The sequence below is a fragment of the Ambystoma mexicanum genome, chromosome 13, assembly GCF_040938575.1.
Source record: "Ambystoma mexicanum isolate Mex_15411 chromosome 13, UKY_AmexF1_1, whole genome shotgun sequence".
In the NCBI taxonomy this organism is placed as follows: Eukaryota; Metazoa; Chordata; class Amphibia; order Caudata; family Ambystomatidae; genus Ambystoma; species Ambystoma mexicanum.
The window spans coordinates 802,775,414-802,789,051 of NC_090938.1; the positions used below are offsets into that span (position 1 = coordinate 802,775,414).

At 47.4% G+C, this 13,638-nt stretch overlaps 1 protein-coding gene across 1 annotated transcript in view; it reads left to right on the top strand.

The window, feature by feature from the left end:
- Positions 1 to 13,638, top strand: part of TAPBP (TAP binding protein) — a 167,616-nt gene that overhangs the window by 43,685 nt on the left and 110,293 nt on the right. The window contains exon 2 of the mRNA XM_069635221.1: positions 3,671 to 3,889. Within this exon, the coding sequence (XP_069491322.1) occupies positions 3,671 to 3,889 (219 nt within the window). The remainder of the gene's footprint in view (positions 1 to 3,670; positions 3,890 to 13,638) is intronic.

The window sequence follows — 13,638 nt, forward strand, 5'->3', positions numbered from 1 at the left end:
TCAAAAACAAAATGACCATCAATCCAGAAAAATCTAGGATTTTGACGTTCACTAATACCAAAAAGAAGAAAAATATAAACTCACCTAAATGGTATTTAACCAATAAAAAGATAACGGAAGTGACAGCTATCACGTACCTGGGGGTTTGCATCAATACCAACAGATATGAAGCCCCGAGATGTCTGGATTTAAAAAACAAACTTGGAAACCTAATAGGCCAAGCTAAGATTCTACTGGCGCGATTATGTCGATTTTCCATGAAACCGCTGATAGACTTCTATCGTGCAAAAGTAGTGGCAATTCTAACCTATGGATCACAAACCTCACTCCTTTTGGACAACAAAATATGGTCACGGCTAGAAGGCAAGGTCTGGAGATCTATTTTGGGATTGCCAAAATCTTTCCCAATTCAATTAATTAGAAGAGAGCTGGCACTATCCTCTCTGAAAGTCATCGTGGAGTGGAAGATATTGTCTTTCTACAGAAGATGCCTAGAACCGGCAACAAAGGGGGGTTTTGCGGCCATAAAATAAGCAATGACAGAGAGGTCGGAACCAATATTGACGGAATGGGCCAAAATATGCCAGATGATTCTTCTTAATTTGAATGAAACGGAAGAATCCTTCTTAAACAACCCAGATCATGTGAAAAAGAAATTGTACACTAGAGATTGGATTGACACACTGGACGAGCTCACTAAATATCGGGGCTATGAAGAATTCTGGGCAGTCCAGCGAAAACTGAATATACTACCCAAATACCTAACTCTCTTCCACAATTGGTTCTTGAGGCAAGGCTTCTTAAAGCTGCGTTTGAACCTTTGGCCAAGTAGAACCAATCATTATAGAAAAAGAGAGAGACGACCCAAAGAATTGAAGATTATGTAAAAATGTATTAAAAGTTGAATCATTGAAACATTTGCTGCTGGAATGCCCTACTGTGAGAGGTGAACGACAGGCGTACTAAGGTCATATCTGGCAAGAATACAGATTCAAGGACATTGATCTTGGTGGTCACACCTGCTGGAAGGAGATAAGATCTCAAACAATCTTGCGATCATAAAATGTATCCAGTTCATCTTTGAAAAAATTGAGGGACAAGACAAACCTCTTGGAACAGTGAAAAGGACCTGAAATCAAGCAGACTTTTGCAGTGTTAAACACTAAGCAACATAAAAGAAAAGAAAGAGAAAGGAAACAAGAAACAGGCATTTTTATAAATGTCTATTAACATTTTAGCACATCTGCAGAACAGAAGTTTGGGAACATGCTATCCTTGTTGTTTTTGGGCTATTTTTATTGCATTATTCTTGATTTTACAATGTTTTTTAAGTTTTCTTTAACGATAGGATTAACTCTCGTCTTGATTTTGTATAGTTGAACTTGTTTTTTTTCTCCTCTCTCTTTATGTTGTTTTCTTCTCTTTTATGTTGGTTTTCTGCTCCTTGTTCGGTAAAAATAGCTAAAGGTTTTCTTTATGTAAACCAAAGAGCTAAAATAAAAACATTTTTTTAAAAAGGTGTAAAGTCCACTCCCTGACAGTACCCTTACCTGGCTGCGATCAGTCCAGTTCTAGCCTGGGATTCCCCCTGGGGTAATCCCGTGTGGAGTTTCCAGGGTACCCCTGGTTTGTCCTGAAACCATTTACCCTGAAAGTACTTTACTTGTTGCTGTAACCAAGCCTTGCGCAGGGGAACTTTGAGACGACCTAACCCCAGCGTTCAGTTACTTACCTGCAACTTGAACTCTCAAGACAATGGAACGACTTACCTGTTAGGGAAGGACTGCTTATGGTAGGTGTCTGCCTTATAATTAAAAGGCAGGGTGTATGGTATATGTTTAACCACTCTCTGTCACACATGTCTTCCTCGGTACAGTGTTTGCATTGCTTCCTTGAATTGCTTCTTACAGTTGTGTGCTCTCGCTTTGAGGTCACAAACGGCGTGTGTGTGTTTGTGTGTACATTTGAGTGCAGTGCGTAGTATTCTTGAGTTGTACCTGCAATTCTGTCAAGGCCTAATAAATAGTATGTGTTAGTCTCCCGTGTAGAACTCTATTCCTTGAGTAAGTGTTGTTAATTGTACCCCATACCAAGCCCCTAATCTCCTAAATCAGCCTTACTGCTCAGCCTGCGCTACCTTGTGGGATGATAGTGAGACTAGGTGTGTAAAGCCCTTGCTCATCACCTAGTTTGGCCACTCAGAACCCTTCCACTGGTGGTATTGCGTCCTTTTGCCGACACTCTTTTTTCCAACTGGAGTTTTGCCGCTGAGGTTTTGCCGAAAATGTTCATTGACATTTTTTGGGTCGGGTGGTGGTGGGGGGAGGGGGGGTAAATAAAGGGTTGGGGGAAGAGAAATTAAAAAAAAATTAAGGGAGGCTTGGGGGCGGAACCCCCCAAAAATAATAAAAAAAAAATTTCGATTAACTTTTTCGGCAAAACTCCTGCAACAAAACACCTGTCGGAAAAAAGGGGGTCAGAGAAATTACATGGACTCATATTAACATCAGCCCCCCACCAAGCAAGAACAACACAGCAGATAACACACCAAGGTGCTAAACCTGTGGAAACACCACGAAGACAAACAGCATCCCTTCATCGCCACCACACCCGACACCTATCACTGACTCTCGCTACCTCACTCCTAGGGGGGCTTATCACCACCAGGCCGTTGGGGGTCCATGTCATTTCGCCAGCCCCCTTTTTTCTGACGGGTGTTTTGCTGTGGGAGTTTTGCTGAAAATTTCCGTCAACATTTTTGGGGGTGGGGGAGTAAATAAAGGGTAAATAAAAGGTTTCGGGGAAGGACATTTAAAAAAAATGAATTGAAGGAAGGCTTGGTGCTGTCTTCGGGGTGTTTCCACAGGTGTAGCACCTCGGTGTGTTATCTGGTGTGTTATTGTGGCTTGGTGGGGGGGGCTGATGTTAATATTGGTCTAGGTGCACATCAGGCCCATTTGTACCTATTTGTGCATAACCAGTTGAAAGAAATGGCGGCCGTGGCATCGGTGGTGTTCAGAGAGAACGGGTGGCCACGAGGTCCCGGTGAAGACATTGCAGTGTTGGGCAGAAGGTGTGAGGACACTCTTGGCATGTCGGTGATTGACCGCGGCATAGGGTCTTTCACCACTGGTACTCATCTGGCCACCGCCCTGGCGTCCGGTTACTTGGTCCCGGGCGGCTTTGCGTCCCTGGATGGAAGCCCTGGGAGATGGTTACTCTGGTTCTGGTGCTTGGGTGCTTGGTTTTGAGGGCGTTTCTGAAGACAAGGTGGGCTTGGAGGCATCATGCCGGTGGTGCAGCAGTTTATGCCGCCTTGTCATAGTCCTTTGTGTGGCGGCACCAGGAAAGCATCCATACCTTACACCGTCTCCAGTTACCAGACCTTGCCGCAGAATTCACAATGTCATGACACACCAGTGCCCACCACAGGAATATTTCTGCTGTTGTTCCTCTGTGTCGTTAATTCATCCTTATGCACATATTATAGTTTTGGTAAAATGTTGCCACCAATTTGCCATGTAACCGAGCCGGAACCCGCAGCAGCCCAGGCTCGTGTCCGTGGCAATCCTCGTACATGACCCGTGCCTGACCCTGGACTCGTGTGGCCGTGCTGTATGTCTGTCGTGTTTTTCCCCCTGCCCCCTAACTCCTCCTTTTGTTTGCCCAGTGCTCCTGGGGCGTGCCGCCACTCATGACACCACCTCGCTGGGGAACCTGCTGGACTGCTGGTACATAGATGAGGTCAAAGGTCGCATGGGGTCCTTCCCCGGCGCTGTGGCCCAGAAGAAAGCCCTGCTGCTGCTGCGCCACGGTGTCCAGCGCACCGCTCCGCTGGACTTCCACCTGCCCGAGGACGTGGAGCCCGGCCTGCTCTTTGACGTGATTGGTGAGTACATGATCAGTAGAGGGCAGTGCACTCTGCCTGGCGTTGTGTGATTGCATGCAGTGCCTTTGAAGGATATCAAGAGCGTTCCCCATGGACCCTGCCCACTAAAAGCTTGGCTGGAGTGGGAGGGGGGGGCAGTCAAACATCAGGCTTCCAGCGAGGTTAGCCGATCTCTCTTGTGTGTGTTGTGGAGCGACTCCATTTCTATGTATTGATTTAGATATTTAGTAGCACGCCACATACCACTGCGTGTGCCGCTACATGCCACTGCGTGTGCTTGAGTGTGCCCCACTGTGTGCCCCCTTGGGCAGACGCTCACCCTCAACCAGCCAAATGTAATCCTGATCGGCCCTCATAGAGCCTGCATCTGGGTGCCAGGAAGGGGGGGGGGCAAAAAGAATAATGGTGGCCATTAATACACATGAATACCCCAGGGAGTGACGTGGCAGTTCCTGATGGGTGAAAATCCGAGCTTTAGCTCTTGGGTAAGGGTTTCACTGATGCCAAGGCATTCCCGGCCCTTAATTCCCCTTCCTCACCCATCGGGCAACTCCCTGCCAGTTCTGCAGACCCAGAGCTCTGCTGGCACAACCCTCAGCACCCAATACCTGATTGATGGAACGGCCCGCCTAAGCCCCACCCCACGGTAACCCGCAACCAATGCCCACCTCACAAACGCCCGCAACAGATGAATGCCCTGTGACTGCAGCACCTCACATAGCCTGCCCTGGGGTACTAATCGCTGTAAAGCCCTCGGCCTGGGGCCTTATACCGTTGGTTATTGTCCTGGGCACCTCTAGCTTGGACCTCCGACAGACAGCAGGTGCCAAGCCCTCCCCCCTCAGGGTTTATTGATTCAATGATAGTGAGCGGTTCTGAAGGCCGTCACTGAAGTGAGGGTATGATTTGCTGAGGTCCGTGAGTAGCTCAGACCAGCTATCCAGGCTCTAATATGAGTCCAGCATGAGCTCCTCTGGTACGGAACACTCTCAAGATCCAAAGGATTTGGGCAAACGCCAGGCCACAGGCAAATGAGAACTCCAGGTTAATTAAAACAGCAACCTAATTTTAGAATCTCAAACCAGCAAAAGCACGCGTGTGACGCAGGAAGGGACGATCACAGGTGCGATCTGGGGGTTCAAACACCCACTCTCTTGCAAGAGTCTTTTAGGTCCCAGCACCTATGAGCTGGAAGAGGGGGCAAGGGCACGCCAAGTCACAAAGGTGTTTGATAATGTGAGCGGGCAACTTTGGTGGTCCAGTTAGACATGCTGCCCAGCAACCGGTTGAGGGGCCATTCTGACCTCAGAAATGTTATAGCCATTACTTTGCCCGCATAACGTTCTTTCATCGACAGGTGCAATTTCGAGTACATTTTACCGAAACAAGTCATCGAAATATATAGCGTGGGTTGGAAAAGTATATATAAGCGGTAGGGGGTCGGGAATAGGTAAAAACAATAGGGGATGGGGGCTTGGGGAAACCCCACAAAAATTAAAATAAATCAATTTCGATTCGTTTTTTCAGTAAAACATACTCATAAAAAAACATCGAAATTGCACCCGTGGAGCCTGGGGCTTCTCTGCTCCAATCTTCCAACGCTGTGATGCCAATGGCCCGATGCCACACTTCACCATGTCATGTGATTATGGAGATGGTCCCTCCTAACCATATGACAGCGACCTGTCCAAGGTCACCTGCAAAACTGAATGGGAGCTACTACGTCACCAGGGATGGACTACATGTTAGCAATGGAACAATAAAGAAACATACCAAGTAGAGAGATTAGGTTGGGATTGGCACAGGGTTGCGGGCAGTCATGCTATTGCTTTTGGCACCTCCTATAATGTGGTACAACTCTCTCTGCCCGTCTCAAAGCACTGAGGAAAAAGAGAGACAATGTTATGTTATGTTACTATATTTTTATAGCGCCAAAGCCCTCGGGCATCTAGGCGCTGTCACATACAAGTGATTCAACAGAGGACCAACCTGGATCACAGTATTTTATTTGAACAATCTGGTCTTTAGCAGTTTCCTAAAGACCAGATGGTTCTTCTCCTTGTGGAATGCCTCCGGCAACTCGTTCAAGGCCCGTGCTGCCAGGACTGGAAACGCGCAGCCGTTTCCCCAAGCTCTTTTTATACGGTCTACTTTAAGGCAGCAAGCCTTAGCCGATCGGAGGTTTCTTTTAGGGTGGTAGAGGGTCACGCTTTCTTTAAGGTACTGAGGAGCAGATCCAAAGATACATTTGTGACATACTGTCAAGAGTTTAAACTAAATCCTCGCAGAAACCGGTAGCCAAAGCAGCTCCCTTCAAGCTATAAACGTTGGTTCATTACGACCCATCTGGTGAACAATGCGTACCGCAGCATTTGGTACCTTCAGTCATTTCTGGACGTTTTCTTTATTAGCGCCACTCACGAGGGCATTACAGTCGTCCAGGCGAGGAAGTATCACTGCCCTGGCTAACTTAGCCCGGTTATCGTTTGAAATCATAGGGGCGACCTGTTTTAGCACTTTTAAATGATAATTATTGCTCTTTACAATACCTTCCACATGGGCACCTGCGTTCAAATTGGCCTCCATGTAGAAGCCAAGGGTCTTCCCTTTGGGGGCTACTGCTATCCGACTACCCTCAACCTCAAAGCTATCAAAGGCCTGGCCCAAGCTATCTCGAGCATGTTGTGACCCATATATCATTAGCTCTGTCTTTGCAGCATTTAAACATAACCAGTTGATTGACATGCAGTTTTTTAATAATCTGATAGACATAATTTAAATTTCCCTGGTCCACAGCACGGTTCCCGCTGATCTCCATGAAAGTCATCTGCGTAATTAGTGAAGAAAAGCCCCAGTTTTTCCAGTTCCATACACAGGGGGATAATGTATATATTAAAAAGCAGGGGGGGGATAAACATGCCCCTTGTGGGACTCCACAGATGGTAATTTCTACTTCAGATGAAGTATCACCCCAATAGACCCTAGATCTGTGGCCCTCCAAGAATGATTTCAGCCATATGACCGCCTCTTCTGAGAGACCCCCCCACATTGACCAGTCTATCCTGCAGGATTTTGTGATCAAGCAGATCGAAGGCCGCCAATAAATCAAGTAAAACCAGCAGCCCCGATCTACTCTTTTCCAGCAGAGATAGCCTCTGGGTCTGAAGGTCTGTTAAGGCTCTTTCAGTGCCATGAACGCATCGGAAACCCGACTGCTTTCTATGCAAAATGCCGACCAGCGCCATGGTACAAGATTTCAAGGAAGCATTAACAAACCTACACAAGAATGGAGCAAAAATGTCTTTGTGCTCCAAAATGATCTTCGATGGAAGGAGGTCTCGTGGGCAGCTAGTGGGGTGCATGAGTTTAAGTACTTTTTGTATTTCTTCAGTAGACATCATGGAGAAACCAAACCCAGCGGGGGATTCCCCCTGGCCTTGGTCTTCCAAGTTAGTCATGGAACCCCCCTCCTCCTTACTTGCTCGCCCGCCGCCACGTTTGACGGTTGTTGAAAGTGCTCCCTGCCTATCCAACTCTTCCCTAATCTTGTTTGGAGCGCACTGGAGTTTATCCGAAAAGGCTTTTTGCACACGTGTACAATTGTCCTTTGTGGGTTTGATGGTATGGTTTAGAGCTCTAGCTTTTTCCCCACGATCTAAAAGGTTTAAAAATGTCTTTCGTTTGATTCCCTGCCTGATTTATCCGATCATTGCAATAGCTATGTTTCGCTTCAATGATCTTGTCTCTATACTCTTTTTCCTTGAGTGTCCATGCTACCTTGTTACTGAGAGTCTTGTCTTTTAGCCCAAGCTTGCTCTGCCTGCCTCCTACCGGCTTTTAATTGCACCAGGGCTGGGGAAAACCATTTCTGGTGATTTGGGGCATCTCTAATTTTCTTTTAATTTTTTAGTAGGTTGCAAGGATTGTGCATCCTTGCAATCTACTAAATCAGTCGCTGTAATTGCCCGGTCATTTCTACTTTGAATCTGATGCAAAGATTCATGTTGTTTTCTAAGTGGCAGTGGAAGTTATAATTACCATAAAATGGAAAAGTGCTCAGACCACACACAAGGGGTGGTAGTAATTTCTGTCGGTAGGATGTTACCACTCCCCACCCAATCAAGAGTATTCCCTTTTATATGAGTTGGGCCAGAGTTATGATTGAAGATATTATCATTTTTAAGGCGTTTCTCGAGCTCCAAAGCTTTTTTATCTTTGGGGATGTCCCTTCCAGAGATTCAAATCTCCCAGTAGGACAACTGCTGAGTTTGCTGATTGCATATGGGTTAAGAGGTTAATAAGGTCATCATTGAACCTGGCAGATTCTCCAGGTGGTCTATGGATCAATACAAAGTTGATGCTAAAGTTCAAATGTGGGTCACAACCAATACATTCTATTTTAACCTCATGAATACCAAGCTCTTTTTTACATATGATAGCAACTCCACTGCCCGGGCCTTCCTCTCGATGTTTTCCAAAGAAGACGTACCGAGGCGGGCTCACTTGTTCTATGATGGGACCATGGGCATCAGCAAAGCCAGGTCTCTGTAATGCACACGATGTCCACCTTGTGCTCCAGAATAAAGTCATGGAAATCCACTGTGTGCTTGACAAGGGATCTAGTATTAAGCAAGGCTAGATTCAAATGAGTTCATGGAAGCAATTTAGTTAACAGTATTTTAGTTTGCGCAACATTCTGCTTTGTGATGGGAGTGGTCTGACCAGGATCGCTCAAATTAGTGTGCACGCGAGCTTGAAGGCAGAGAGGCTCCGCACTTCGTTGCTCGTTATCCATATGAGTAAGGTGCTGTAACGTGCTAGATAGCGTATTGTCAATTGTAGGTCCTCTCTCCTCTGAAGGAAGTAAGCCTGTTATCCCAGCAGGCTGGGCTCCCTCATGGTGGCTATTAAAGACAGCCTTGAGCGCACGATCATCCCTCTCAGCAATGTTAAGACTCAGAAGGGGCACAGTACAGGCTGCGGTCACTATTGGTGTATTATTTGTGCTCGCAGCCTGTTTAGCTGTCGTCCCTTTCAGGAATATTCTATCAGTATTCGCGGTATGTGCAAGAGACTTACTTCCGGCAATTGCAATCACCTCGAGTACCTCAGCAATCCCCATATTACTGGAAAGTGGAACAGCGTAACCGGCCGCACTCGCACATCCCGGCACGAACCACCACAGACCAGCTAGTCCTGTTCGTGCCGACGTGTTCGCACCAGGGAACGGAATAAGTATTGGAGAAAGGACTACAATCCAATAGAGATCTGTATTTCTTTATCCAAACTGCTCTGTTTCAATTCACACATTAGGCAGGGACAGCAAAACATGATGAAACCTAATAAAGTGTCAGGTGCAAGATTTTATCTTATTCACTTTCAAATCTGGGCAATTCTAAATTTCTGAAACAATGAGCGAGCTAAAAACAATTCGGTTGTAAAACGGATAAAATCACTAAGAAAACTGGGCAAAATAAAACAAACACTAAAATTCAACAGCCTACTTTGTGCGGGTACTATCTCTCGAGAAAGAGAGACAGAGGGAGGCGAAGTGGGGGTAGAGATGGAGTTAACTTAATGAGAGGCTTGAGACAGTGTTACAGAAATCTATAAAAAATCAGCCATACTCAGGAGTCGCAAGGAACATGTGACAATGCTAGGGAGGTAGTGAAGCGCCTCAAGTCCTCCTTTGCAGGAGTGTGAAATTTGTGGTGAGATGAGTGAACTCAAGTCTTTGAGTGGGTCGAGCTGCCAGGGTCTGGCTTCATTCAGTCGCTAACATATGTTTCTCCCTAAGGGTGTTAGGAGTGGGATCCTGTAGGAACATGTAATCTGGGCACCCCCACCAAAATGGCGGTATCGCATCTCAAGGGGTGATCAGGAGTCTTCCCCCAAAGCCACTCGGCAAGAGACCCCCAGGCAATCCTAGGAGAGGGCCCACACAACACCCGTATACACACTGGTGTAAGAGTAATCACTCTTTGCTACCCAGAGTTTATCCGGAGCAGACTCTGATAAGGATTCACAGCAGAGAAACCTCACAGAGCACTGCATACACTGGTCTCTAGCAGACTGCCACAGCATGAAGGAAAAGCGCAAAACGCGCTGATAGAGGAGCAACCGCAAACCCTACAGTTGAATGCAAAACCACGAGAAGCTGAAAGCTAGTTCCCCGCGGCCATAGGAAGACTTGAACATGGCTAGCTAGGGTTCCAAGATGGTGGTGACGTTACAGGCCACATGTGAAGATGCGGAGCAAACAGGTGAGAGAAATCCCATTATCCGGCAGTGCAGAGACACTCAATGGAATGGATTTGAAAATCCATTGGGAGAAACGCAACTCTTGAATGAGGGCAAAGTGCCAAAACAAAATCACAGTGAGCTCACCGTGTCCCACGGGCCAAGACGAGACACCATGTTCCCACAAGGACCATAAACTAGACAGCGTTGACCCAAGAAAGGGAGAAGACACATAAGACCAGAAATAAACTGGCAAGCGTTCCCTGGATCCTTGGATAAGCAAAGAAACCACATCCACATCAGTGGCTCTGCAGAAAGGTAACACAGAGAGCAGGACCACAGCGGGGGAAGCTGAATGAGGTGAGGACCCTTGAGGATGGTCCTCAAAGCAAGCAGTGAAGCGATTTGTGCTCTAAGAAGTTCAGACCTTCCTCAGGGCTTATCAGCGAAGAGAGGATAACATAATATTGTCTGCCGGAAAAGATTCCTGAATGATAGAGGGGAGGAATCTTTAAATCTAAAGTGTGGGCTGAGAGACCCAAAGTCTGGGAGAGACCTAAAGTGAACGCTGAGAAACCCAAGGTCTGGCAGAGATCTAAAGTAAATGCTGAGAAACCCAAGGTCTGGGAGAGACCAAAAGTAAATGCTGAGAAACCCAAGGTCTGGGAGAGACCTCAAGTAAAGACTCAGAAACCCAAGATCTGGGAGAGTCCTCAAGTGAATGCTGAGAAACCCAAGGTCTGGGAGAGACCAAAAGTAAATGCTGAGAAACCCAAGGTCTGGGAGAGATCTAAAGTAAATGCTGAGAAACCCAAGGCCTGGGAGAGATCTAAAGTAAATGCTGAGAAACCCAAGGTCTGGGAGAGATCTAAAGTAAATGCTGAGAAACCCAAGGTCTGGGAGAGATCTAAAGTAAATGCTGCAAAACCCAAGATCTGGGAGAGACCTCAAGTAAATGCTGACAAACCCAGGGTCTGTGAGAAACTGAAAGTGAATGCTGAGAATACCAAGGTCTGGGAGAGACCTCAAATGAATGCTGAGAAACCGAAGATCTAGGCGAGACCTCAAGTGAATGCTTAGAAAGCCAAGGTCTGGGAAAGATCTAAAGTGAATGCTGGGAAACCCAAGGACTGGGAGAGACCTAAGGTGAATGCTGAAAACCCAGAGGAATGGGAGAGGTCTAAAGTAAAGGCTTGGAAAGCCAAGGTCTGGGAAAGACCTAAAGTGAATTCTGAGAAACCCATGGTCTGGGAGAGACCGATGGCTCCCGTCCCCGGTCTTATCATCATGACAGCATTCCCCGCTCCTAGCATGATCAATGGCTCCCCGTCCCCTGTCTTATCATCATGAAAGCATTCCCCACTCCTAGCATGACCGATGGCTCCCCGTCCCCTGTCTTATCATCATGAAAGCATTCCCAGCTCCTAGCATGACCGATGGCTCCCATCTCCGGTCTTATTATCATGAAAGCATTCCCTGCTCCTAGCATGACCGATGGCTCCCTGGTCTTATCATCATGAAAGCATTCCCTGCTCCTAGCATGAGCGATGGCTCCCCGTCCTCTGTCTTATCATCATGAAAGCATTCCCCACTCCTAGCATGACCGATGGCTCCCCGTCCCCTGTCTTATCATCATGAAAGCATTCCCTGCTCCTAGCATGACCGATGGCTCCCATCTCCGGTCTTATTATCATGAAAGCATTCCCTGCTCCTAGCATGACCGATGGCTCTCCGTCCCCGGGCTTATTATCATGAAAGCATTCCCCACTCCTAGCATGACCGATGGCTCCCCGTCCCCTGTCTTATCATCATGAAAGCATTCCCAGCTCCTAGCATGACCGATGGCTCCCATCTCCGGTCTTATTATCATGAAAGCATTCCCTGCTCCTAGCATGACCGATGGCTCCCTGGTCTTATCATCATGAAAGCATTCCCTGCTCCTAGCATGAGCGATGGCTCCCCGTCCTCTGTCTTATCATCATGAAAGCATTCCCCACTCCTAGCATGACCGATGGCTCCCCGTCCCCTGTCTTATCATCATGAAAGCATTCCCTGCTCCTAGCATGACCGATGGCTCCCATCTCCGGTCTTATTATCATGAAAGCATTCCCTGCTCCTAGCATGACCGATGGCTCTCCGTCCCCGGGCTTATTATCATGAAAGCATTCCCTGCTCCTAGCATGACCGATGGCTCTCCGTCCCCGGTCTTATCATCTTGAAAGTATTCCCTGCTCCTAGCATGACCGATGGCTCTCCGTCCCCGGTCTTATCATCTTGAAAGCATTCCCCGCTCCTAGCATGACCAATGGCTCCCCGTCCCCTGTCTTATCATCATGAAAGCATTCCCTGCTCCTAGCATGATCGATGGCTCCCATCTCCGGTCTTATTATCATGAAAGCATTCCCTGCTCCTAGCATGACCGATGGCTGTCCGTCCCCGGTCTTATCATCTTGAAAGCATTCCCCGCTCCTAGCATGACCGATGGCTCCCCGTCCCCGGTCTTATCATCTTGAAAGCATTCCCCGCTCCTAGCATGACCGATGGCTCTCCGTCCCCGGTCTTATCATCTTGAAAGCATTCCCCACTCCTAGCATGACCGATGGCTCCCCGTCCCCTGTCTTATCATCATGAAAGTATTCCCCACTCCTAGCATGACCGATGGCTCCCCGTTGCCGCTCTTATCATCTTGAAAGCATTCCCCGCTCCTAGCATGACCGATGGCTCCCCGTCCCCGGTCTTATCATCTTGAAAGCATTCCCCGCTCCTAGCATGACCGATGGCTCTCCGTCCCCGGTCTTATCATCTTGAAAGCATTCCCCACTCCTAGCATGACCGATGGCTCCCCGTCCCCTGTCTTAACATCATGAAAGCATTCCCTGCTCCTAGCATGACCGATGGCTCCCTGGTCTTATCATCATGAAAGCATTCCCTGCTCCTAGCATGAGCGATGGCTCCCCGTCTCCTGTCTTATCATCACAAAAGCATTCACCGCTCCTAGCATGACCGATGGCTCCCCCCGTGCGTTTAGGATCATGTAAGGGTCTGTTCCTTCCATGCGTTTTCCAGAGACCTTCAAACAAGTGCAAAGTTCTTCATTGATAACTGACCTTCTCTACTCTGAACACCCTAAATAATAAAAGGCCAGATTTGTGTTTGTCTGAAGCTGTCATGCGCAGTAGAGGCTGCCCGAATGCACAGAATACTCTGCTAGATGGAGCTGTTGCCTTAGGAAAAACAGTAGTCCGATTTGGGGCTTCCCAAATCCTTACTCACCAATGTGCTGTTATAAATCCACCTGGGTAGTTAATGTCGGTAAAGGCCCTTACATCAGATATGCCCCCCTCATCTTTGACCCCCATTAGTTCGCGTTCATAGCCAAATGTACTATTATATATTTGGATAGCACATGGAGATAGTTATTCGCCTCCTCTCAGCCAATGAGAATGTTAAGAGTGCAGTCAATAACTACTGGTATTGACCTCGAATTTTTATGAGCATTTCAAATCTTA